This window comes from Peromyscus leucopus, chromosome 23 (assembly GCF_004664715.2).
Source record: "Peromyscus leucopus breed LL Stock chromosome 23, UCI_PerLeu_2.1, whole genome shotgun sequence".
Lineage (NCBI taxonomy): Eukaryota > Metazoa > Chordata > Mammalia > Rodentia > Cricetidae > Peromyscus > Peromyscus leucopus.
The window spans coordinates 35,996,119-36,018,922 of record NC_051082.1 but is presented as its reverse complement, the minus strand read 5'-3'; the positions used below and the strand labels follow the sequence as shown (position 1 = coordinate 36,018,922).

General features: G+C 51.2%; 2 protein-coding genes across 2 annotated transcripts; both read right to left on the bottom strand.

Annotated features, from left to right (window-relative positions):
- Nucleotides 1-574: 574 nt before the first annotated feature.
- Nucleotides 575-4,575, bottom strand: Znf358 (zinc finger protein 358). The gene is made up of 2 exons (XM_028857357.2): nt 4,411-4,575; nt 575-2,384 (listed from the first exon to the last, which is right to left on the bottom strand). The coding sequence occupies exon 2, from the start codon at nt 2,344-2,346 to the stop codon at nt 646-648; it is 1,701 nt and encodes a 566-aa protein (XP_028713190.1). The 5' UTR covers nt 2,347-2,384; nt 4,411-4,575; the 3' UTR covers nt 575-645.
- A 4,999-nt stretch (nt 4,576-9,574) lies between these two features.
- On the bottom strand, nt 9,575-21,590 carry Tex45 (testis expressed 45). Its single transcript, XM_028857387.2, has 9 exons — nt 21,479-21,590; nt 18,765-19,336; nt 15,467-15,570; nt 15,276-15,376; nt 12,642-12,754; nt 12,374-12,483; nt 11,900-12,101; nt 10,748-10,833; nt 9,575-9,825 (listed from the first exon to the last, which is right to left on the bottom strand). The coding sequence occupies exons 2-9, from the start codon at nt 19,315-19,317 to the stop codon at nt 9,598-9,600; spliced, it is 1,497 nt and encodes a 498-aa protein (XP_028713220.1). The 5' UTR covers nt 19,318-19,336; nt 21,479-21,590; the 3' UTR covers nt 9,575-9,597.
- Nucleotides 21,591-22,804: the final 1,214 nt, after the last annotated feature.

Here is a 22,804-nt window from a genome sequence, read left to right as displayed (position 1 = left end):
CCCCTGTGAGCACTCCATGCACGTGGTACACAGATATACATACAGGCAAAACAATTATACACACCAAATAAAAATAAATATTTTAAGATAAAATAAAGCAACAGGCACCAAGTGATAGTCTAGCTTTCTGTGACAGAGTCTCACTACATAGCCCAATCCTCCTGCTGCTACCTGTAGACAGCCTACACCACTACTCAGGCTAACAGACGTTTGGTAAGCGCGTAAGTGTGCAACATTGAGTGTGCAACTTCTATTCCTCCCAGGGCTTTTCAAGGGCAAGGAGGTTAGTGCAAGGATCCGGTGGGTTGTCTTTGGTGCCCTTTAGTAGCCCTCATGGTCAGTCCACTAGAACATCAGCATGCCAGAAATTCCAGCACTGGAAACCACCCACTGAGGCTGAGTGACCTGACCACAGTGGCCAGACCCAGGAGAGAGGAGACTGGATGAACCGGCCTTGTATGGGAAGCTAGGCGGCCTGGAGGGTGTGTCTTCACAGATCTGGCTGGCTCTGACCACACCCTCCGCCCCCACCTGCAGTAGGAGAAAGCGCAGAAGACAATCAACACCACAGAGCCAGGAGGCAGGAGGATTTTACTATGAATATAACACACACTTTCCCCAAACCACCATAGATGCCGGGCCCCTTTATCCATCGGGCCCCAGCAGCGCCTCTTCCTCCTTTACCCACTTGGGACTCTCTCCAGTTGGAAGGGCTGGGCTGGGACTGTCATGAGTGGGAGAGCAGGGATCCGTTTGGGACTTGGGGTTGGGGTCAGGACTGGGGACGAGATCTGGGTTAGGGCTGGGATCAGATTCTTGGTCAGGGCTGGGTACCACATCAGGGTCAGCATCACGGCCTGGCTTAGGGTCAGAAGACAGAACAAGATCAGGACTGGAGATGGGTCCTGAGTGGGTCTGGAGGATGGGATTCCGGAGTGAACCCAGCACAGAAGTAGGGTCAGGACTCCGGGCAGAGCCGGCACCAGAGCTGAAGCCCAGGCCGGATTCCAGCACAGAAACAGCATCAGGACCTAGGAAAGCGATCTGCCCGGGCCTCATCATAGAGACTGGGCTCAAGCCAGGCCCGAGGCCCAGCCCCGCTGCTGCGGCTGCAGCGGCGGCTGCGGCGGCAGCTGCAGCTGCAGCTCCCTCGTGCACCCGCTTATGCTTGGTGAGGCTGGAAGCTTGCCCAAAGGCCTTGCCACAGAGCTGACAGCGATAGGGACGCTCGCCAGAATGCACGTGGAGGTGTTGCAGGAGCGCCGAGCTCTGCCCAAAGGCCTTGGAGCAGTGTGGGCAGGCGTAAGGCCGCTCACCAGTGTGGATGCGGAGGTGATGCTGCAGGTTGGAGCTCTGCCCAAAGGCCTTGCCGCAGTGGGGACAGCGGTAGGGACGCTCGGCCGTGTGGGTGCGCTGATGCTGGAGCAAGGCAGAGCTCTGCCCGAAGGCCTTGCCGCACTGCGGACACGGGTAGGGGCGCTCGCCGGTGTGGGTGCGCAGGTGTTTCAGGAGCGCAGAGCCCTGCCCAAAGCCCTTGGCACACACCGGGCACTTGTGGGGACGAGGGCCACCATGTGTGCGCAAGTGTTGGGCCAGCAACGAGCCGTGACCGAAGGCCTTGCCACATACGGGGCAGTGGTGTGGCTTCTCTCCGCTGTGGCTGCTGCGATGCTTGAGCAGCGTAGAGCGCCAGCCGAAGGCCTTGCCGCAGGCAGCACACTGGTAGGGCCGAGCCCCCGTGTGGATGCCTCGATGCTGGGCCAGTGTGGCGCCGTGGCTGAATGACTTGCCACAGTCGGGACAGCGGTAAGGCTTCTCCCCGCTGTGGGTGCGTCGGTGCTGGCTCAGCCCGGAGCTGCGACGGAAGGCTCGCCCACAATCAGGGCAGGAGAAGGGGCGAGGGGGGCTGGCGGGGGCGGGAAGCACCGCTGGGCTCGTAGCCAAGATTTCAGGGGTGGCAGTGAGGCCAGAGGGAAGGGAACCCACATCAGGGGCAGCCGGGCTGAGGCTGTCATTGCCTGGGTCCAAAACCAGGGGCACCGGGCCAATGACATCGGGATCAAGGTCGAAACTTGAAGACATGGGATCCAGATCTTGGGAATCCGAGTCTGGCTTCCCCAAGATGGATGGTTGAGCTTCTTCTGCCTCAGGGTCCAGATCTTCAAAGCTGGCATCCCCATCTTCTGAGACAGCGTTGAGGTCTTCCGGCTCTGGGTCGGGGCTTTCAGAAATAGGGTCTGGATCTTTGGGGCTGGGGTCCAGGTCTTCTGGGTCTGAATGAAGATCTCCATAAAGTGGCCTAAGGCTCTTGTGGCCCGGGTTCCTGACCAGGACCGAGCGCCTCATCCTAGACGTAGAACTGCTTGCGGCTTCTGGGACAGAATCTGCAGTATGAGCACAGGAGTTGGTGGAGGGAGTTCTGGGGAAGGGAGAGGGGACTGGCCACGCCACACAAAAGTCCCTGCTAACTAGAGACAGATTTTGTCCTTGTCCTTAGCCACAGAAAGAGTTCTAACTAGAGTCCTCGCCGGATTTGGAATAGAGGAACCCTCATATGATGCGCTGGGACCCTCCCTTTTCAATTTAAAGCTGGGCGGGATAAGAGGCCATCCTGGGATCTTGTTTTTTTAAGCAAGGTCTTGTGTAGCCTGAGTTGTCTTTCAACTCATATGTAATCAAGAATGACCTTACATTTCTTATCCTCCTGCCTCAGCCTCCTGAGTGCAGAATTACAGGCTACGCACAACCACGTTCAGCTTATGTAGCACTGGAGTTCAAAGCCAGGGTTCCCTGCATGGTAGTTGAACGACATCTCCAGCCCCATCCTGAGCTCGGGTCTTATGGGAGACAGTTCTAAGGTCTGACACTCTTAATCTGGGGAAAGGGGTGTCAGGGTTCTTTATTCCTCATGAGGTCATGGTCTGAAGTTTTGCTCCACCTTGGAAAGTGGTAGATCTGGATGTTGCTGCTAGAGAGGGGGCTTGTGTGGGTTGCCCTCCAGAAGTAGAGAAGTAAGTAGGATTGTGGTAAGGCTGAGAAGTTAATGGTAGCTGCACCCTTCTGTGTCACGGTGAGAAGGGCAGGGACCCTTGTTTGCTTACAGGGAAGCATTCTACACCCCACAGCCTAAGTGGGATATAGTCTTTCCTAGACAGATCTTTGATGTCTATTCCCTAAACTAGAGGACACGGGAGAGGAGATGTGAGCTAGCAGCTTAGTACACACCTGTAATCCCAGCACTTGTGATGCTAAGGCCAGCCTGGGCTACAACCCAACATGAGGTTTTCAAAATTAAGGAGCGTGCATACATGGGCCTCTCCTGGGGAGGGAGTGCCAGGGGCACTAAGAATTCCACAGCCAGAAGGGAGGAGAGGGCAGTTAATAGATCTATTTTCCTATTGGCTAGAAGCTTGTGAATTTTAACCCCTTGGTGAAGAGCTGGTGAAAACAATAGCTGGAGGGCTGTGGGGTAAATGAGAGAACTGGGGGGGGGGGTCTCCAGGGAAGGGGATTCCTGAGCCACAGACTCCATGATTAGGGTACAAGGACTATGTTAGGGGAAAGGCTGGGGGGCAGAATGGGAGAAAGTAACAGAGCTTTGGGGCTGAGGGAACCCTTTGTTTGGCTGGACTCCTGGGGATTTGGGAGACCTACCCAGCCCCAACCTCATAGCCAGGACACAGAGGGGGGCTGAGTTCCCCCACCAACTTCTCTACCCAGGCTCCACTGTTGGAGATTAATGGGCAACACTCCTGGGTGTCCTCCCAGGTTTCTGGGAGACAAGGGACTTTTAGATTGCTTTCGAAGAAAGCAGCCACATGAACTCCCATCTCTTAGATGAGGGAGAGGCCAGGTGCACCCCAATCACCTCTTGGGAACACGGGCTTCAAAGAATTCCCAAGACTGGGAGGTGAGAGATCCTGGGATCCTTGAGGTAATACTACACATTCCTCCTACACACACTATGGAGCAAAGGGCCTTTCTTAAGTCCCACATCGGAAGAACAATACCCCAGGCTTCTCTTGGTTCCCAAGAAGAAAGCACCCCCCCCCGCCCGCCCCCATCACCTCCTGAAGCAAGGAGGCATCCTGCGCAACAGGACCATAGAGCTAGCAGGCGCCTCCACCCATCCCAATCTCAGGCTCACTGTGGGGGGTTTGGGGGTGGTCCTGGGGGTGGCGGATGATAAACGCACTAGGCCTGAGCTCCTCGGGACCCTCCTTCCACCGCGTCTGCAACACTGATGCCCCAGCTCCAGAGCTGGCACCACGCACTCAGTGAGGGGTGCATATAAGTAGCCCGGAGCCGCGCCCCGCACCCTGCTCTTAGTGTGGGGGCCTCCTCCCAGCCACCTCCCCCTTTTGCCCAGCCTTCCCCAGTCCGGCCCGATCCGCTCTCGGGGTCACTCACCCGATGCCCCTCGCCCCTGCCCGGCCCGGCTGCACCCGCGCTGGCCAGCCGGCGTCTCCCCGCCCCGGGCTTGCAGGAAACCCCACGCCCGCCAGCCCCGCCGGCGGCCCCCTCGGCCCAGCGGCCCCGCCAGGCGCTCCCGGGGAGCGAGAGGGGCCGGCCGAGGGCCGCTGCGGGAGCTGCTGGGACTTGTAGTTCGCCCGCGCCCTCGGCGGCCGGCGCCATCGCTGCCCCCGCCCCCCGGGCCAAGCCTTTGTCCCGGCTGGGGCCACCCGGGCCAGCGCGAGTCCAGGCTTTGTCTGCACTCTACCAGCCCGCGCCACCCTGGCACGATCCCTCCATTCACCCAAGTGCCTCTTTCGCCCCCTTCTCCGACTCTGATCTTGACTCTCTCCATCTGTATCCCTGTCTCTGTCTCCATATGTACATCTCTCTTCCATTCTGTCCCCTCCTCTCCGTCTCTTTTGCCTTCACCCCTTAAGTAAATTATTTGATTTATTGTGTATGCGTGCCGTGCTGCCCATGGGGAAGTCAGAGGACAATTTGCAGGAGTCGGTTCTCTCCTTCCACCGTATAGGTCTCAGGGATGGAACCAGGGTTGACCATGCTTGACTGTGTACCTATCTGTACATGAACCATTTCTCCAGTGTTCTTTTCTTTCTCTGTTCCTACCAGAGTCTCTCTCTTTTCTCTTTCAATTTCTTTGCCTCGAGCGCGGTCATTTTGTCTGCCTCTGACCTCTTTAGTCTCTGCCAGCCTCTGTCTTGGCCTTTTGCCCATTTCTCTATCTTGGTTCAAACAAGTGCTATCATAATATTCAAATACATAGGCAAAGGGAGGCTTTGAGAAGTCCTGCAATTAAAAAATGTATCTGTCTTTGCCTCAACCAGTATTATCTCAAAAAGTTTAGGACTGTCAAAATGACTCAGTGAGTGAAGGTTTGTGTGAGACAGGTGAGGTTAGAGGGGTGACCCCGTCCATATCTGCTTGCTGAAGAAGCTTAAGGACCTGACTTCAGACCTCTGGCACTGATGTGGAAAAACAGACTTGGTGGTGGGCACCTATATTCCTAAATATGAGGTGGCCAAAACAGAGGAGGATCCAGGGCTCACTGGACAGCCAGTCCAGATGAGTCAGTGAGTTCCGGGTTCACTGAGAAACTCTGTTGGCCAACAAGGTAGTTCAGTGGGTAAAGATACTTGCCCAAAGGCCAAGGACCTGAGTTTGCTTCCCTAGGCCCCACATGGTGGAAGGAGAGAACTGTCTCCTACAAGTTGTCCTCTGACCTCCATCTGCAAGCTATGCATACCCCACCACATAAACAAACAAACAAATAAATGAATGAATGAATGAATGAATGAATGTAATTTTAAAAAATCAAGGTAGTCGGGCTGTGGTAGTGCATTCATTTAATCTCAGCACTCAGGAGGCAGATGTAGGCCAGTCTCTGAATTTGAGGCCAGCCTGGTCTACAGAGCTAGTTCCAGGACAGCCAGGGCTACACAGAGAAACCTTGTCTCAAAAAACAAAACAAACAGACAAACAGACAGACAAACAAGTAAATATAAAATAAATAAGTTAAAGCTAAATAAGGGGGAGCAACTGAGGAAGACACCTGAGGTCGACTCTGAACTCCACGCGTGTGCCTGTGTGCAGTTGTTTGTTCACAGAATCCTTCACTGCTTTTAGGTAACTCTTTCATCCCCCGCCCCCAATAGTGAAGCCTGGCGCTTCCATCTTCTCAGGCTCCTCTTCTAATGGCGGCAGTTCAGGAAGCTGGCACAGCGCTGATTTCGGGACACTAATGCAGTCCATCAGCCAGGGCTGAGGAAGGCTCTAGACCAAATACTCCCCTCCACCACAGAGGGAATGAAAACAAGCCCTGGCAGCTGGACCCGGACGCGCCTGGGCATAAACAATGGTCACAGGGGGAAACCGCACAGCGAGGCCACCCTCTCACCATATCTGGACCAAGAGAGACGCAAGAATAGGCCGAAGCCGGAACAATGACCACACACCCCCCTTCCCCAGAGCACAAATGACTGCCTCTGTCTGCCTGCCACAGCCCACACTCCACTTTCAACCCTCCCTCATCTCTGAGATAAAAGGAGCTGGAGTCCCAGCCACGGACCACACCAGCCATAACTGCTTCAATTTTATCTAAAGCCGTCCAGCACAAGTGCATGCCCCCCGCCCCCAAAGTCTTTAATACTCCCTGCTAAAGAGCCTCCTGTTTTCATCTTGGGCTCTTTCTCACTGAACACAGAAGCTAGTCTTCCTCTCTGCTTCGCCCCCTCACTCCCTCTCCTGGGTCTTATGTAGCCCAAATGTAAGAGACTCAAACTTACTATGTAGCTGAGGAAGGCCACCCTGGACTAAATGAGACCCTTTTTCAAAGATAAAGAAATAAAACAAAACAGACAAAAAGAAACTAAAAACAAAATTCCCCCAAACAAAACTAAAATATCAGGAATCACCCCCTGGGAAGAAAAAGATATTGAAATGCTGAGTTCTCGCCCTCCATCATGTGCATTCTCAGGATGGAATTCAAGACTTCTAGCTGGCCACAAGCCGGACCTCCTGGGCCATCTCACCGGCCCCTTCAGGGAGGTCTTAAAAGACATAAGCTTCTTGTATACATTCTTTACAAAGAAGAGATTGTTTCTACTCCATGTGAAATTGCTGGAGCTGAATTCTCTGTCCACACTAAATGAAGACGGTAATGAGGTAGACATAAAACTGGGAGGATCAGGGGGATTCTAAAGATAATAATAGATCATCTAGAGGGATTCTAAAGCCTGTTTCTCCTGACATATTAAATACTCCCTATCCACAGAACCTAAGTAGCCCTTTCGGTAGTGAGAGCTCACTACAGCTTTATTTACCCTCCGGTTAGGATATGACTTCCAACTAGATGGATGGTCTGGGCAAATGTAGGTCTGTTGCTAGGAGACAGGCTCCAGCAATATTAGGCCCTGGATGAAAAAGATGTGGTATGGTCAGGCATGGTGGTGTACACCTTTAACCCCAGCACTCTGAAGGCAGAAGCAGGCAGATCTTTACGAGTTCAATACTGGCCTAGTCTACTTAGTGAGTTCTACGCCAGCCAAGGCTATATAGTGAGATCCTGTCTCCAAACAAACAAAACAAAACAAAACCACATTGTGGTGAGAGCCAGAAGGACGACTTTAGTGGGTAAAGGTGCTTTCTGCCAAGCCTGATTTAACTTCCCCCCTCACCCTCATTGTGGAAGGAGAAAATCAACTCCTACAAGCTGTCTTCTGACCTCCACCCAAGCAACGGGACACACGTGCCCCACAACAACCTGCACTAAGTAAATGAATCTTAACACACACACACACACACACACACACACACACACACACACATACACATACACACACACACATACACACACACTCAACTTTTACAAGGCTGGCATGCACTTTAATTCCAGCACTCAGGAAGCAGAGGCAGGCAGATCTCTATGACTTTGAGAACATCCTGGTCTACATAGATAATTCCAAGCCAGCCAGAGTTACATAGTGGGATGTTGTCTCCAAAAGAAAGGCGTGGTGGTGCCCTGAAGAGCTGGCTCGGCAGTGAGATGCTCTTGCTGCTCTTACAGAGGACCAGAATTCCCCGCATCCACATAGAGTAGTTCACAAATGCCTGTAACTCTAACTCCAGAGGACAGGATGCCCTCTCCTGGCTTCTGTGGACATAACAAAGACACACATAAATAAAATGAATATTTTTAAAAATTAAAATAATATTTAAGACCTGAAGAAGTTTGGATTGATACTGTCCCTGGAGCCCCAGGACTCTACCACACTCAACATCCCTGCCCAACGCCTTTGTCCAACACTAGCCATCTCCTCTTTTTTATATTAACTACTTTAAAGATTAAAACAAAAGATGTACTTATTCTTATGTGTTCGTATGTGTTTCGTCTGCATGTCTGTCTGTGCTCCACACAGAAGCAAGTGCCATAAGGGTCCAGAAGAGGGCGTCAGACCTGGAGTTACAGACAGTTGATTTAGGCACCATGTGGGCACTGGGAATTGAACCCGAGTCCTCTGGAAGAGCAGCGGTGCTCTTAACTGCTGAGCTATCTCTCCTGCTTGATTTTAAACTTTTTCTTTTCTTTTTCTTTTTTCTTTTTTTTTTTTTTGGTTTGGTTTTTTGAGACAGGCTTTCTCTGTGTAGCCCTGGTTGTCCTGGAACTCCCTCCGTAGGCCAGGCTAACCTCAACGCAGAGATCTACCTGCCTCTCGAGTGCTGGGATTAAAGGAGTACACCACCACTGCCTGGCTGATTTTTAATTTTTTAATTATGTGTCTATGTGCATATCTGTGTGTGTGAGAGAGAGAGTTCAGTGCATTCTGAAGCCGGGGCACTGGGGCTGGACTCATAGATGGCTGGGAGCCACTGGATATGGGTGCTGGGAATGGAACTCTGGTTATCGGCGAGAGCAGCAGGGCTCTTAACCACTGAGCCATCTCCAGACCCGCACTATTCATAGACTGCGTCATTCCAATGTCAGAAGAGCCCTCCACTTCCAGGAGATCCAGTGTCTCCTTCCGGCTTCCACAGGCACCAGGCCTGTCCATGGAGTGCAGACTTACATGTAGGCAAAACACATGCTGTAAGAGAGAAAGAAAGAAAGAGAGAGAGAGAGAGAGAAAGAAAGAGAGAGAACCTCACAGTTGGAGAGTGCCGTTCACCATGGTGGGGTGGTAAAGCGGCAGGAGCCAAGGCAGCCAGTCATACCGCCTTGGCTCCAGGCAGTGAGGAGGGCTGCTTACGCCACTCTCTCTTCTCCAGGCTGGAACCCTAGCCCATGAAATTGTGCGCCTACATTCAGGGTCTCCTCGCCTTAGTTAATCTAATCTAGAAACTCTCACGTAGACATGCTCAGAGGCTTGTTTTCATGACTATTCTCAAGTCTGTCCAGGGCAGCCATGATGGCTCAGCAAATAAAGGCTTTGCCACAAAGCGTGGTCCTTGGGGACCTAAGATCTATTCCCTAGAACTTAAACGGAGAAAGGAGAGAACCAATTCCTGCAAGTTGCCTTCTGACACCCCCCCCCACCGTGGCACGTGCACAACCATGCTCATACACAAGCAAATCAACGTTAAAAAAAAGGAAAGATAAAGGCTGTCAAGTTGACAATCAAGTGATATTTATTGCTTGCTCGGGCAAGGGTACATAGGGAGCTGGGGACCCTGAGGGTCTACTCTCTGTCCCCAGCAGCCGAACTTCTGGGGCGTGCCCATCGGCACATGGCTCTCCTGAATGTTACTTTGCGTCTTTACCAGTGGGCCTTGGTACTTGAAAGGAAACTGGTCTTGATAGTGCGTAGAGAAGAAGCGCTGTCCACCCAGCTGGGGCTCTATGTGGCTGTATTTGCACTGTGAAGTCAAGGTAGGCGGTCTGTCAGACAGCCTGGTGGTTGCCGACCCACCCTGGCCACCTCTAGACCACTCTGGGGAGGACATTGGAGGGCAAGAAGAGGCTCAGCCTAGTGGTCATTGTACCTTGTGTGGGAGGACCCAGTTCCATCCCTGGGGCCCATGTGGTAGAAGAGAATTGATTACTGCAAGTTGTCCTCCCACCTTCCCATGTATACCATGACATGTGCGCGCGCACACGACACACACACACACACACACACACACACACACACACACACATCACTAGAATAAAATGTTCTAAAAATAAAACAATCGAGGGCTGGAGAGATGGCTCAGAGGTTAAGAACACTGGCTGCTCTTCTAGAGGTCTTGAGTTCAATTCCCAGCACCCACACAGTAGCTCACAACCATCTGTAGTGAGACCTGGTGCCCTCCTCTGGCCTGCAGGCATACATGCAGACAGAACACTGTATATGTAATAAATAAATCTTTAAAAATAAACAAACGAACAAATAGATATATAAAGCAATTTTTAACTAGTCCCTAGAATGACCCCAGGACTTTGGATGGTCCTGGGTGGGCTTTAAATCCTCTTTTGAGATTTAAACCCTGTCTGGTAATAAATGTGTCTGAGTTGGTGTGGGCCTGAGTGGGGGAGAAACTGCAGATAACCTTGAAGCTGGGTTGTCATTAACAGGAGCCCTGAATTCTGAATGGTGGTGCATGCCTGCAACCTCAGCACAGGGGAGGTGGAGGCAGGAGTCCAGCTCAAAAACAAAACAAAACAAAACCAGTCAGTCCTCAGCACTGATACAGTTACATTCAACAAGGTTGATAGCTGACCTGACTGATTCTGAGACTGGGGTTAACATAGTTTGAGGGGTGCTAATGAGGCATGCATCCCATCCCTCTGGCTCACCTTCTGTAACAGTTCTTCCGTGATGGCAGCTCGAACTATTCCATGAGGCTTCAGCATCTTTTGGTTCATGGTTAAAAAATCAGATTCTGGAGATTTGAGTTTGGGAAAAGTTGGGGAGCAGAGGAAACGAATGAGGCAGGATATGAGGGACTAAGGGTGGAAGTTTCGGGGCTCAGGCACCTGGGTTGAACTGAGGCTAAGACGGTGTGGCGTGTGGGCGGGATCAAACCAGAGGTGTCGGAAGGGCGGGACCAGAGAGGGCACTGTGCATTGCCAGAGTCTGACAGAGAAGGCCTTAGAGATGGATGAGGGAGAATAAGAAAGGGAGAGGGCCTTGGCCAGACCATAGAATTGAAGTTACGCAAGGAGTTGTCAACCCAAGGTGGGATCAATTGGAGGTAGGTGGTGGTAGGCACTTTGAGGGGCAGAACTTTGGGAATGGGGAGGGGCTTCGGGAAGGGGAGGGACTTGGGGGTGTGGGCGGGGCTTCTAGGGAGCTGTGAGAACTCAGAAATGGGCAGATCTTTGCATATGGGGTGAGGCTTTCAGTTACAAGAAAGGCTTCTAGACCTAAGAAGCGAGTATTTGATGGCCCACGCCTTTAGTTCCAGCACTCAGGAAGCAGAGGCTGGTGAATCTCTGAGTTCGAGGCCATCCTAGTTTAAAAAACGAGTCCCAGGACAGACAAGGCCACACAGAAAAACCTCGTGGTCGTGGAGGGCAGCGGAGAGGGGAGGGGAAGAGAAGCAAGTCCTTGGAAGTGGGGATGGGCTCCCAGGGGCGGAGGAGCTTTCAGTTATGGGTAGGGCCCATGGGAACATCAGCAGGTCCTTGGAGATGGAGAGGGGACCCAGGCATGGGCAGGTATGTGGGGATGAGAAGGGAATCGGGGCTGGGGGTTCTGTAGTACTGGTCCCATGTTTTCAGATGTGAGGGGGATTTAAGAATGAGGTGGTGTTTTCAGCAATGGACAGGGCTTCCAGGGACAGAGGCAGGTCTTTAGCGTTGGAGGGGATGGGGTTTGGGGCGGACTTCAGGAAACGACAGGTTTTTGTTGCGGTGAGGCTTTCAGTGATGGGCGGAGCTTGCAGGAACCAGGGCGGACCTTTGGGGATGGGGCGGGGCTCTCAGGAACGGGCAGGCCACACTCACCACCTGTGCCCTCAGGCAGGTTACTCTGTAACAAGGAAAGGTTAAGGGCTCTCTGTATTGGTTTGGTATCCGGAGGGCAGTAGGCTGAGCCCGTGGAGGTTTGGAAGAAGTCTCCCAGCAGCTTTGCTTCTCCCAGGGTCACATGATCCTTCAGTTTCTCATGGGACACGTGTCGGCTTGGAGGCTGAGTCACAGGAGGCGGCTGTAGGAACACAGGCTTCTAGGGATCTCTGGTCCAGGGGCTCCGGCACTGAGAGTCACTCATGCCTCGTGGATAGCTCCCACCCCCTGGCTTCCAGATGGGCTTAGATTTAACTCAGTGATTGTATTTTACAGACAACCATTGAGGCTGATACTGGCATGGGTCAAACCCAGGACCTGCGGTCTACACTGAGCTCCACCCCTTGCTGTGCCTTTGAGACCCCCTTCTCCCCCACGAGAGCGCACTGGCGCCTCCTCCCTCTTCCTGCTGACCTCACCATAGAAGAGCTTTGTGGAGGTAGCCAGGCTGCCAGGGCCAGGGCACCAGTTTCCTTTCAGGATGTGTGACTCCGGGGTCTTATCGTGGTGAAGAACAAAAGGCTCTGCCAGGGGAGGGGTGTGTCAGAGTTAAGCAGCAGAGACCGCGCTGCAAAAGAGCAGGGGTGGGTGGACGCACGCACGCACGCACGCACCCGCCGCGCACGCACGCACGCACGCACGCACGCACGCACGCACGCACGCACGCACGGTGGGCTCTCACCTGGCTCTCGGGGGTAGAAGTGGTCATTCATGGTGGTCCTGTCATGGAACAGGCGGTCTCCAGGACTAATGCTCACCTGGTGGATGTGGGCTGCCGTCTGGGCCTTGTCATACCTCCGGCAAAATAAGTTAGGATCAAGGTAGGGCCTCAGAATTTTCAGGAAAAGCGATAGGGACGGGTGAACTGTGGCTGAGCCTGGGGTACGTTAACTAATATTTGTATACATTTTGAGACGGTCTCATGATGTAGCCCTGGCTGGCCTGAAACTCACAGAGATTTGTCTGTCTCTTCCTCAGGAGCTGTGTTGGTTAGTTTTTGTCAACTCAACAGAAATTAGAATCACCTGGAAAGAGCTACCCTCCACTGAGGAACTGTCTCCATCAAATTGGCGTGTGGTGCCTGTCTGTGGGGCGTTTTCTTCATTAATGACTGATGTGGGTGTGCCACCCAGGGCTGATGATCCTAAGTCTTTGCAAAAGCAGGCTGAGCCAGCCCTGGAGAACAAGCCAGTGAGCAGCGTTTCTCCAGGGTCTCTGCTGAAGTTCGTGCCTCTAGGTTCCTCCTTGAGCTCCTTTGACTTCCTTCAACGATGGGCTGCAACCCATAAACCAAACACTTTCCTTCCAGAGTTGCTTTTGGCCTCTGTGTTTATCAGACCCACGGAAACCAAAGCAGGACAGGAGTGCCATGACTCAAGGCATGTGCCATTGTGCCTTTTTATTACTTATGTACTTGTTTGATTGCTTATTCATTTATCTATTCTTTATTTATGTTTTTGGAGACTGGATTTCTCTGTATAGCCCTGGCTGGCTGTCCTGAAACTCACTCTGTAGACTAGGCTGGCCTTGAACTCAGTGATCCACCTGCCTCTGCTTCCCAAGTTCTGGGATTAAAGGCGTGGGCCACCACCACCTGGCTATTTTTTTTATATTAATTTTTTAAAATTTATTTTACATACCAACCACAGTTTACCTCCTCCTGTTCCCTCCCCCACACCTCCTTTCTAGTCCCCTGCCTTCTTCCACTCCTCAGAAAGGGTAAGGCCTCCCATGGAAGTCAACAACGCATGGTATATCAAGTTGAAGCAGGACTAAGCTCCTCTCCCACCTGGCTATTTTTAAAGACTATTCTCTTATGTGTACGAGTGTTTGCCTGTTTATATGTAAGTATACCACATGTTCCTGGTGTTCCTGGTGTCCATGAAAGCCAGATGATCTCCTAGAACTGGGGTAACAGATAGTTGGGAGCCACCATGTATGTACAAGCCATCTTCCCAGCATTGATTTATTTTAATTAATTGATTGATTTTGAGGCAGGGTCTTAGTATGTGGCCTTGGCTGGCTCAGAACTATGTAGACAAAGCTGGCCTCGACCTTACAGTGGACCACCATTCTCTGTCCCCCAAGTTCTGGGACTCAGGGTATTCACCTCCATACTCAATTTTCCCCTTTAAAAAGTTTTTATTTTTTATGTGTATGGGTATTTTGCCTGCATGTGTATCTTTACACCACATTCATGCCTGGTGCCTAAGGAGACAGGGAGAAGGGTCAGATCCCCAGGAGCTGGAGTTACAAACAGTTGTGAGCTGCTATGTGCATGCTGGGAATCAAACTTGGGTCCTCTGGAAGAGCGGCCAGTGCTGTTCACCAGCGAATAGCACCCCCACCCCTTTTTTTCAAGACAGAGTTTCTTTGTGTAGCTCTGGCTGTCCTTAGAACTCGCTTTGTAGCCCAGGCTGGCCTCAAACTCACAGAGATCCGCCTGCCTCTACCTCTTGAGTGCTGGAACTAAAGGTATGCACCACCACTGCCTAGCTCTCTCCATTTTTTTTTAAGATTTATATTTTATTTTAATTTTATATGTATGTGCATGTGCCATATGTTTGTGGGTGCTGGCAGAGGCTAAAAGAGGGTATTGGATCTCCTGGAACTGGAGTTAAAGAACCAAACTCTGGTCTTCTGCATGAGCAACAAGTGCTCAACTATGGAAATATCTTTCCTTCTCCTTGTTTATTTTAGTGTGTGCTGCTATACATGTGTTGTGTATATATAGGATGTGTGCAAGTGTGAGCCTGACTGTGCATGCGTGTGTATGTATGTGTGTGTGTGTGTGTGTGTGTGTGTACACCTGTGTTTGTTCCATGGTGCACATGTGGAGGTCAGAGAAGAGCTTATGGAAATCAGTTCCCTCATTTCACTATGTAGATCCCGGGGATTGAACTCAGGTCATCAGACTTGGTAGCAAGCTCCTTTAATCACTGAGCCATCTCATTGACCCATGCCTTGTGCTTTTGAGACAGAGTCTCACTGAACCTGGAGTCAGGCTGGCAGCTGACATGTCCCAATGATCCCCTGTCTGTATGCATCACACCATGGGGATGACAGGCATGTGACCACAACCAGCTTTTTAGGTGAATGCTGAGGATTTGAACTCAAGTCCTCATGTTCATGCAGCAAACACTTTTACATGCTGAGCCATCTCCCCAACCTCCCGCAGGGTGCTTTTAGTAGGCAGTGTGGCACTGTGGTGGAACATGGATCGGACTTTTTCAAGGCAAGCAGAAGTTCCAGAGCCCGGCCTGATGCACCCACATGCTGCTGAAAGCCAACTGTGGGCGACTGTGTCCTTTTGTACCTGTCTGGTGGCAGCTCCTGAGGCATGTAGGTTTGTTTCGTGTATGAGCACAGGGTGTTGAAGCCAGTCTGGGGGTCTCCTAGGCTCACACTGGAGGAGGCCTGTGGGAAAAGGAGGGTGGGAAGGTCAGAACCACTCTAGCTGCTGCGACTGCCCCACCTCCCCGCAAAGCCAGAGACACCTTGATTTACCCTCTTACACATCAAGGCAGGAGGACCTGGGAGGGCCTGGAAGTGATTCTGGTAGGTGGTGTCGTCCTGTCCCTTGTAGTTCCATTTCAGGGGGTTGCGGCCCCCTAAGGAAGAAGAACAAGGAGGGGTGGGAGAGAATGGGACTGATTCTCTGCAGCCTTAGGCCACCTGGGATTCTATCCACAGGAAGGTAGGCTGAGCAGCCCTGATCATTTGAGACTGAAGGATCTCTGCAAACTATCACAAAAAATAATTTAAAAAGGGGGGGGGTTGTTGAGATGGGTTGGTGGGTAAAGGCACTTGCCACCAAGCCTGATGACCTGGGTTAGATCCCCGAGTTTCACATGGTGGGAGAAAAGTATCTCCTGAAAGCTGTCCTCTGACCCATACCTGAACCCTGGAACATGTGCACATGCGTATAAACACCATAAATGTAAGGAAAAAAAAAAACTACCAGGTACTGAGACAGGCACTGAGGCTAAGTCCATTTCCCTCTGCTCTCTTTTTTCTCTCCCTCCTTTCCCCTCCTCCCTCCTTCTCTGAGATGGGGTTTCATGTAGTCCAGTCTGGTGTCACACTTTTCTCGCAGTCGAAGATGGAGGGAACCGACTCTCCTGCTCCAGCCTCCCTGCGGCGCTGGCCTACGGGCTCGGCCGCTGCACCCAGGCTCCTCCCTTCTTTCTTCTGTATTTGGTTTCAGGGTGGTTTTGTGCGCATTCAGACAGTATTTTGATCAACAGTCCTAGCTGCTTAGGACCTCTCAGTTCTCGGCCTTCCGAGTGCTGGGGCCATAGGCCCAGCTCGGGCTGAGTCGGACTTGGTATTCTCTCACTCATTTTGCACACCCTTGAGGCTCAGAGACTTCAAGTGGCCAGACAGAAAGGCAGAGCACGGTAGCTGAACAGTGGGAGAGCACTGCCTGGTATGTCTGAGACCCGAATTTCGTCCCCAACAGGAAAAAGAAAAGGCAGTGAAGCACTTGTCTCAGTCATGAAGACATGGGGATGGATCTCCACAACCCACATAAAAAGTCAGGGTGGTGGCACACGTTTGTAATCTCGGCGCTAGGGAGGCAGATCCCCGGAGCTCACTGGCCAACCAGCACAGCCCATTGAGGATGTTCCAGGCCAGTGACAGACGCTATGTAATGAACCGAGAAGCTGGTTCTGAAAGTCAGGTCCCCTCTCCCATTTTAAACCTAAGCACGTAGGTCTTAAAGTGTTCTCCATGGCCCCTTGTCCAATGGTGGGCTGTCCCCCAGCTCTGTGACGAGGAGGGAAGAAAACAGTAAAAACCACCCAAGAATGAAAACATCATGTACTTGAGAAGAGCCTCTTCCAACAGACACCACTGTTGCTCATCCCGTGATGTAAAGCCCCGGTAGTGGGAAAGGGCTGGGATTAAAGGCACGCGCCTCCATGATGTCAGTTCCTGCCACACGTTGTGAGCGCCTGTTCTGACATCTCTTCCACCTGCTCTTATTTTTCCTTCACCTGGAAGGCTCCCCTGTGAGGAGAGCCTCACTGCTCTGCCGAGATGGTCTCAGTCAGGATCAATGGGGCTTCCCCAGGCGGCCTCTGCCGGATGCTTTGAGTATGAGAATGTTTGACTGGATAAGGCTAGTTCCTACTGGGTCATAACTTGCTTTTTTCCTGTTATTTTGGCTTGCTATATACTATAAACTCACTCATTCAACACCGAAAGTATAGCTATCATAGCTCATTCTCTTGACCCACAAAACACCCTGTTTCAAAATAAAAGATGGAAGATGCCCGAGCTCTGATACTCAAGGTTTTTCTCTACGGTACACAACTACACCCAAATGCACACAAAGAAACCAAGAATCCCAAAGCCCAACTCAAAGTACTCTTACTGACAGCAATAATGCACTGGAGTCACTGCCAGTCAATTCCAAAAAGACTAGGTCCTCATACACACTAGCCCAGTGTTCTACCAATGAGCTATATTCTCAACCCTTTTTATTCTGGGAATCTCACTAAGTCACCCAGGCTAGACTTGAACTCTTGCTGTAGCCAAGGCTGGTCTTGAACTTCAGTCTCAGCTTGTGAAGTGCTAAGATCACAGGCATGCACAATCATGCTCAACTTTTTGGTGTGTGTGCGTGCATGTGCATGAGAGAGAGAGAGGAGAGAGAGAGAGAGAGAGAGAGAGAGAGAGAGAGAGAGAGAGAGAGAGAGAGAGAGAGAGAGAGAGAGATGTTCAGGTCTCAGAACAACGTGCAGGAATCAGTCCTCTCCTTCTACCTAGGGATTGAACTCAGGTCATCAGGCTTGGCTGCAAGTGCCCTTTTCCAGTGAGCTGTCTCAGAGTTTCTGGAACCTATGTTTTCTTGATGTTTGGAACTGGCTGATTCTTTCGTGGAATAGTGCTGCTGCACTGTGCATGTTGGATCTGGGCAGCGAGTCAAGAATTTGCAGCAATCCCTTTCCCTTAGTTCCCGAGTGCTAGGATTACAGGTGGGAGCCACCATTCATATTGGGGATTTTTGTTTTGTTTTGTTTTGTGTGTTGATGTGTGTGGGGGTGCATGAGAATGTACATGCATGCGAAGGCCAGAGGTTGATGTCTGATGTCTTCCTCAATTGCTCTCCATCTTATTTTTTGAGACAGAGTCTCTCACTGAACCTGGAGCTCTCTGATTCAGTTAGACTGGCCAGCAAACAGGGAAGAGGTGTGTGTGTGTGTGTGTGTGTGTGTGTGTGTGTGTGTGAGAGAGAGAGAGAGAGAGAGAGAGAGAGAGAGAGAGAGAGAGAGAGAGCGAGAGAACGATCCTCCTGTCTCTTTCTCCTGAGCATGCGTTGCTCCACCTGGCTCTAACATAGGTGTTGGGGGGTAGAACTCCGGTTCTCTTGCTTGCACATCAACCAGTGTACTGACAGAGTCATCTCCCGAGCCTTGTTTTATTTTTTTGAGACAGGGTCCTAGGCTAGTCTAGAATTTACTATGTAGCTGAACTCCTCATCTTCCTGCCTTCACTTCCCCAATGAAGGGCACTTCCTGCCTTCACTTCCCCAATGCTGGGATGATAGGTGTTGGCCATCATGCCTCATTTATACAGTGCTGAGGTTGCGAGCCAGGGCTTAATGAATGCTAGGTAAATACTCTACCAACTGGACCACATCCTCAGCCCTGGCGGTTTCAGCAGCAGCATCTTTGGTCTCTACTAGTTGGCAACTAGAAGCATTTTCCTCGTCAAGATGACAAGCGGCTATTTGGGTGGGGGGTTGTGAGGAGTCCTTGAGCGCCCTTAGGTGCACATGGCCAGGGCGCGCGCTCACCCAGGTGGCTGCTGGGCACACGGGGCTGAGCGGCGGCGGCGTACGGCAGGTAGTGCGCCTTGTAGGAGGTGGCCGGGATGCGCAGCTGCTCCCTGTCGCCTGAGGGCACCGAGTCGCGGTCGAAGATGAGGCGCGCGCCTCGGATGTCTTCGCGGCCGTGCGGCGGCAGCTCCGGCCAGCGGTAGTCCGCGCGTGCCGTGGACAGGTTGAGGCGAGGGCGCACGTCCGCGTGCACGTGCAGGTTGCTGATCTGCATGGCTCGCGCGCGCTCCATTGTCTGCTCCCGCAGCTCCTCCAGCCGCGGCGACTCAGACGGCGGTGAGAACGCGCGGTGCATCTCCGACACGCGCTCCTCGGAGTCCCAGCGTGTTTCCTTTTGGAAGACTGTGGAGTGCGTTGGCGAAACTGGGAGCCGCTCCGGGGTGGCGGAGAAATAGGCCGGGAAGTCCCGGTGCGTCGTGCACTGCATACTACCTTCGATCAGCCGTGGATCGGAGCCCAGAGTGAAGTGTGAGGCCTTGAGGAACTCCATGGACATCGGGCACACTGGCATCGTGAGGCCCCGGCACCACCTGCGAGGTGCAAAGACAAAGGCCTGAACCCGGGACAACCGCCTCCTCTACCCCAGAACAATGCTTCTTTTCAATCCTTGGTCTGACCCCAGGAAGAGGAAAAAGACAGTCTCTTACTTGGCTGCTACTGTATAGGGGTAATGTGGTACTGTGCCCGGTAGTTTTATGTCAATTGGACACAAGCTAGAGCCCTTGTAGAAGAGGAAAAGTTAGTTGAGAAAATGCTCCACTAGGTTGACCTGTGGCATATTTTCTTCATTGATGATTGATGTGGGAGGGCCAATCCACCGTGAGAGGGACCATGCCTGGGCAGGCGTCCTGGGTTCTCTAAGGCTGAGCAGGCCGTGAGGAGCAAACCAGAAATCAGTACTCCTCTATGGCCTCCGTATCAGCTCCTGCCTCCAGGTTCCTGCTCTGACTTCCCTGGATGATGGACAAAGCGCTGTAAAATGAAATAAACCCTTTCCTCCCCAACTTGGTTTGGATCATGGCGATTCGTCACAGCAATAAAAAACCCTGAGATAGGTTACCCCGGACATCAGTTAGCAAAAATAGATCAAGAACCCTGAGCTTTTGTTAGCTGATGATGGGGCTGGAAATCACATACAATATATGCATGGCTATTTAAAGACTGTGATGGCCAGTAAATGAAATCACCTAGGAGGCAAACCTCCAGGCAGGCCTCTGAGAGATGACGTTGGAGGTTAATTGAGAAGAGAGACACACACTAAAAGTAACCCTGAGCTGGGTCCTGGACTGTATAAATCAGTGACCTATGGGTCACCCCCTTTGGGGGTCAAACTACCCTTTTCCAGGGGTCACAGAACGCCATCGGAAAACACAGATATTTACATTACCATTCATAACAGCAAAATTGTAATTATGAAATAACAACGAAAATAACTTTATGGTTGGGGGTCACCGTATGAGGTGTTAAGGGGTTCCAGCGTTAGGCAGGTTGAGAAGCTCTCGTATAAATGGGGAGGTGAGCTGAGCACAAGCACTGGTAGCTACAGATGCCATGTGATCAGCTGCTCAGGCTTCTTCTTCTGCCTGCAGCTTTGAACCGTCATTGCTGCTCAGCCAGGTGGGTCTTGGAACAGAGCTGCCTCCTCCATCTTCCTTGATGCTACTTAGAGACCCTGACTGTCCACCGTCATTCCTGGCTTCCAGGCTCACCTCCTCCAGAAAGCCCCTTCCTGACTTCAGCCTGCTGTGTGCTCATATTGAACTCTTTAAAAAGCATACATTAGGTGCTTGATTCTGCAGCACATGAAAATAAATAAAGTAAAAGGGAAGAAAAGGACATGCATTGGGCTGGCATTCTGGTACATTGGCAGGATGCTTGCCCAGAGTGCATTGGGTTGGAGCCCCAGCCCTGCATAAACCAGGTGTGGTGGTACAGGCTTGTCATCCCAGCAGTCTGAAGGCAGGGGCTGGAGGATTAGAAATTCAAGGTCGTTTTCATCTGCATGGAGAACTCGAGGTTAGACTGGACTACATAAGGTATTGTCTCAAAAAGAAGACAAAACAAGAGCTGAAGATTGGATCAGTCTGTGATACCCCGCACCCTTGTTAGCTGGCAGAGACAGGGGGTTCCCGAGGCTCACTGGTGCCCAGCCTAGCTAAATCAATGAGCTCTGAGCTAGTGAGGGACCTTGTCTTAAGGCAATTTTGAGAATGACACCTAAGATTGTTCTCTAGCCTACACACACACACACACATCAGCTGGCTTTGTGTCAGTGATTCCAGAATTTAGAAGGTAGAGTCAGGAGAATGAAAAGTTCAGGCTCAACCTTAAATGCGAGTTTGAGATCAGCCTGGGCCAATGAATAAATGAAATCAGGGACTCTGCACCACAGGAGCAGGTAGTGTTCATCCGGCATGCACGAAGACCTGGTTCCATTCCCCAGCACAGCACAAACCAGTCATGGTAATACACCTATAACCCAAGGTTAGAAGATGAGAAATTCAGGGTCACCCTTGACTACATAGCAAATTGGAGGCCAGCCTAGGCTACGTGCAACCCTATCTCAGGTTAAAGCTTTAGCTCGGTGGTTGTTGAGTGTGTGCCTAGCATATATAAGCTCCTTGGTTCAGTCCCTAATACTGAGGGGTTCAGGGACAAGAACACAGACCTACCTCACTGGGCTAATGAATCTTGAACTTAGTGCCCGTCTGGTCCCTCAGACTCCCTCTGGTCCTGGTCATTCCAGGGGATGGTCTTCTGGTCCTTTCTAAAGGTTAACCCAAGGTAGTCTAGTCCAGCTCATTGTGACATTGTGACCTCAAGAGTTCCCCCAGATGATGTTGTCACAAGGTACCCTACTACCTCTGGGGGCAGCCTGGAGGACCTGGGTTTGGATTCTGTCAGAGACCCAGGCAAGCAATTTGAGTTTTCAGAGCCTTAGTTTTCTTGATCTAGGAAACAGAATTACTGGGGATGTCTTTCTAAATGCTGTGAATGTGTTGCTCTGATTGATTGATAAATAAAATGCTCTTTGGCCAGTAGCCAGGCAGGAAGTATAGTATAGACAGGACAAGCAGAGAGGAGAATTCTGGGAAGTGGAAGGCTGAATCAGGAGTTGCTGCCAGCCACCATCACCATGAGAAGTAAGATGTAAAAGTACCGGTAAGCCACAAGCCACATGGCAAGGTATAGATTAATAGAAATGGGTTAATTTAAGATATAAGAACTAGATAGCAAGAAGCCTGCCACGGCCATACAGTTCATAAGTAATATAAGTCTCTGTGTGTTTACTTGGGTCAGAGTGGCAGTGGGTCCGAGTGGGACTGGAGAAAACTCCAAGTACACAGAATGGATAATAGTGATGAACTTAGAGAAAGCAGTGTGTCTGGGGCTATTATTTTTAAAGTTTTTCTTTTCATCTCTATCTTGACACTGTACACAGGGACTGATGTCCTTCAGTCACTGGCCCCTTCTAGGGCTCACAGAGAACCTTTTAAAAATTTAATTCCCCCCCCTTTTTAAAACTGTTTGGTTATTTATTTATTTACTTATTTATTGGCTTTTCTTTTTTTCTGTTTTTTTGAGACAAGGTTTTTCTCTATATCCCTTGGCTGTCCTGAAACTCACTCTGTAGACCAGGCTGGCCTCAACTCAGAGATCAGTCCGCCTCTGCCTCCTGAGTGCTGGAATTAAAGATGTTCACCACCACTGCCTGGCTTTAACTGTTTAAAAATTACATTTTATGTCAACTTAATTGACACAACCTAGAATCACTTGTGAAAAGAGTCTCAGTGAGGCACTGTGTAGATCCAGCTGACCTGTGGACATGTCTGTACCGGATTGTCTTAATCGATGTGGAAAGACTCAGTCCCCTGTGGGTGGCAACATTCCCTAGATAGAGGGTCCTGGAATGTATAATACAATGTGGAGAAACTAATGAGCACATGGAGCAAGAAAGTGAGCCGATGCATTTAATTCTCTTTGCTGTCAGCAGCAGA

What these genes read in the sequence shown, in the direction of transcription:
- Znf358 (XM_028857357.2), bottom strand. Translation starts at nt 2,346, where the DNA reads ATGAGGCGCTCGGTCCTGGTCAGGAACCCGGGCCACAAGAGCCTTAGG.
- Tex45 (XM_028857387.2), bottom strand. Translation starts at nt 19,317, where the DNA reads ATGCCAGTGTGCCCGATGTCCATGGAGTTCCTCAAGGCCTCACACTTC. An exon ending in CTGCCTTGATGTGTAAGAGG is followed by an intron (nt 15,377 to 15,466) that starts GTAAATCAAGGT and finishes CTTTTCCCACAG; the next exon opens with GCCTCCTCCAGTGTGAGCCT. An exon ending in CCTGCCTGAGGGCACAGGTG is followed by an intron (nt 10,834 to 11,899) that starts GTGAGTGTGGCC and finishes TCAAATCTCCAG; the next exon opens with AATCTGATTTTTTAACCATG.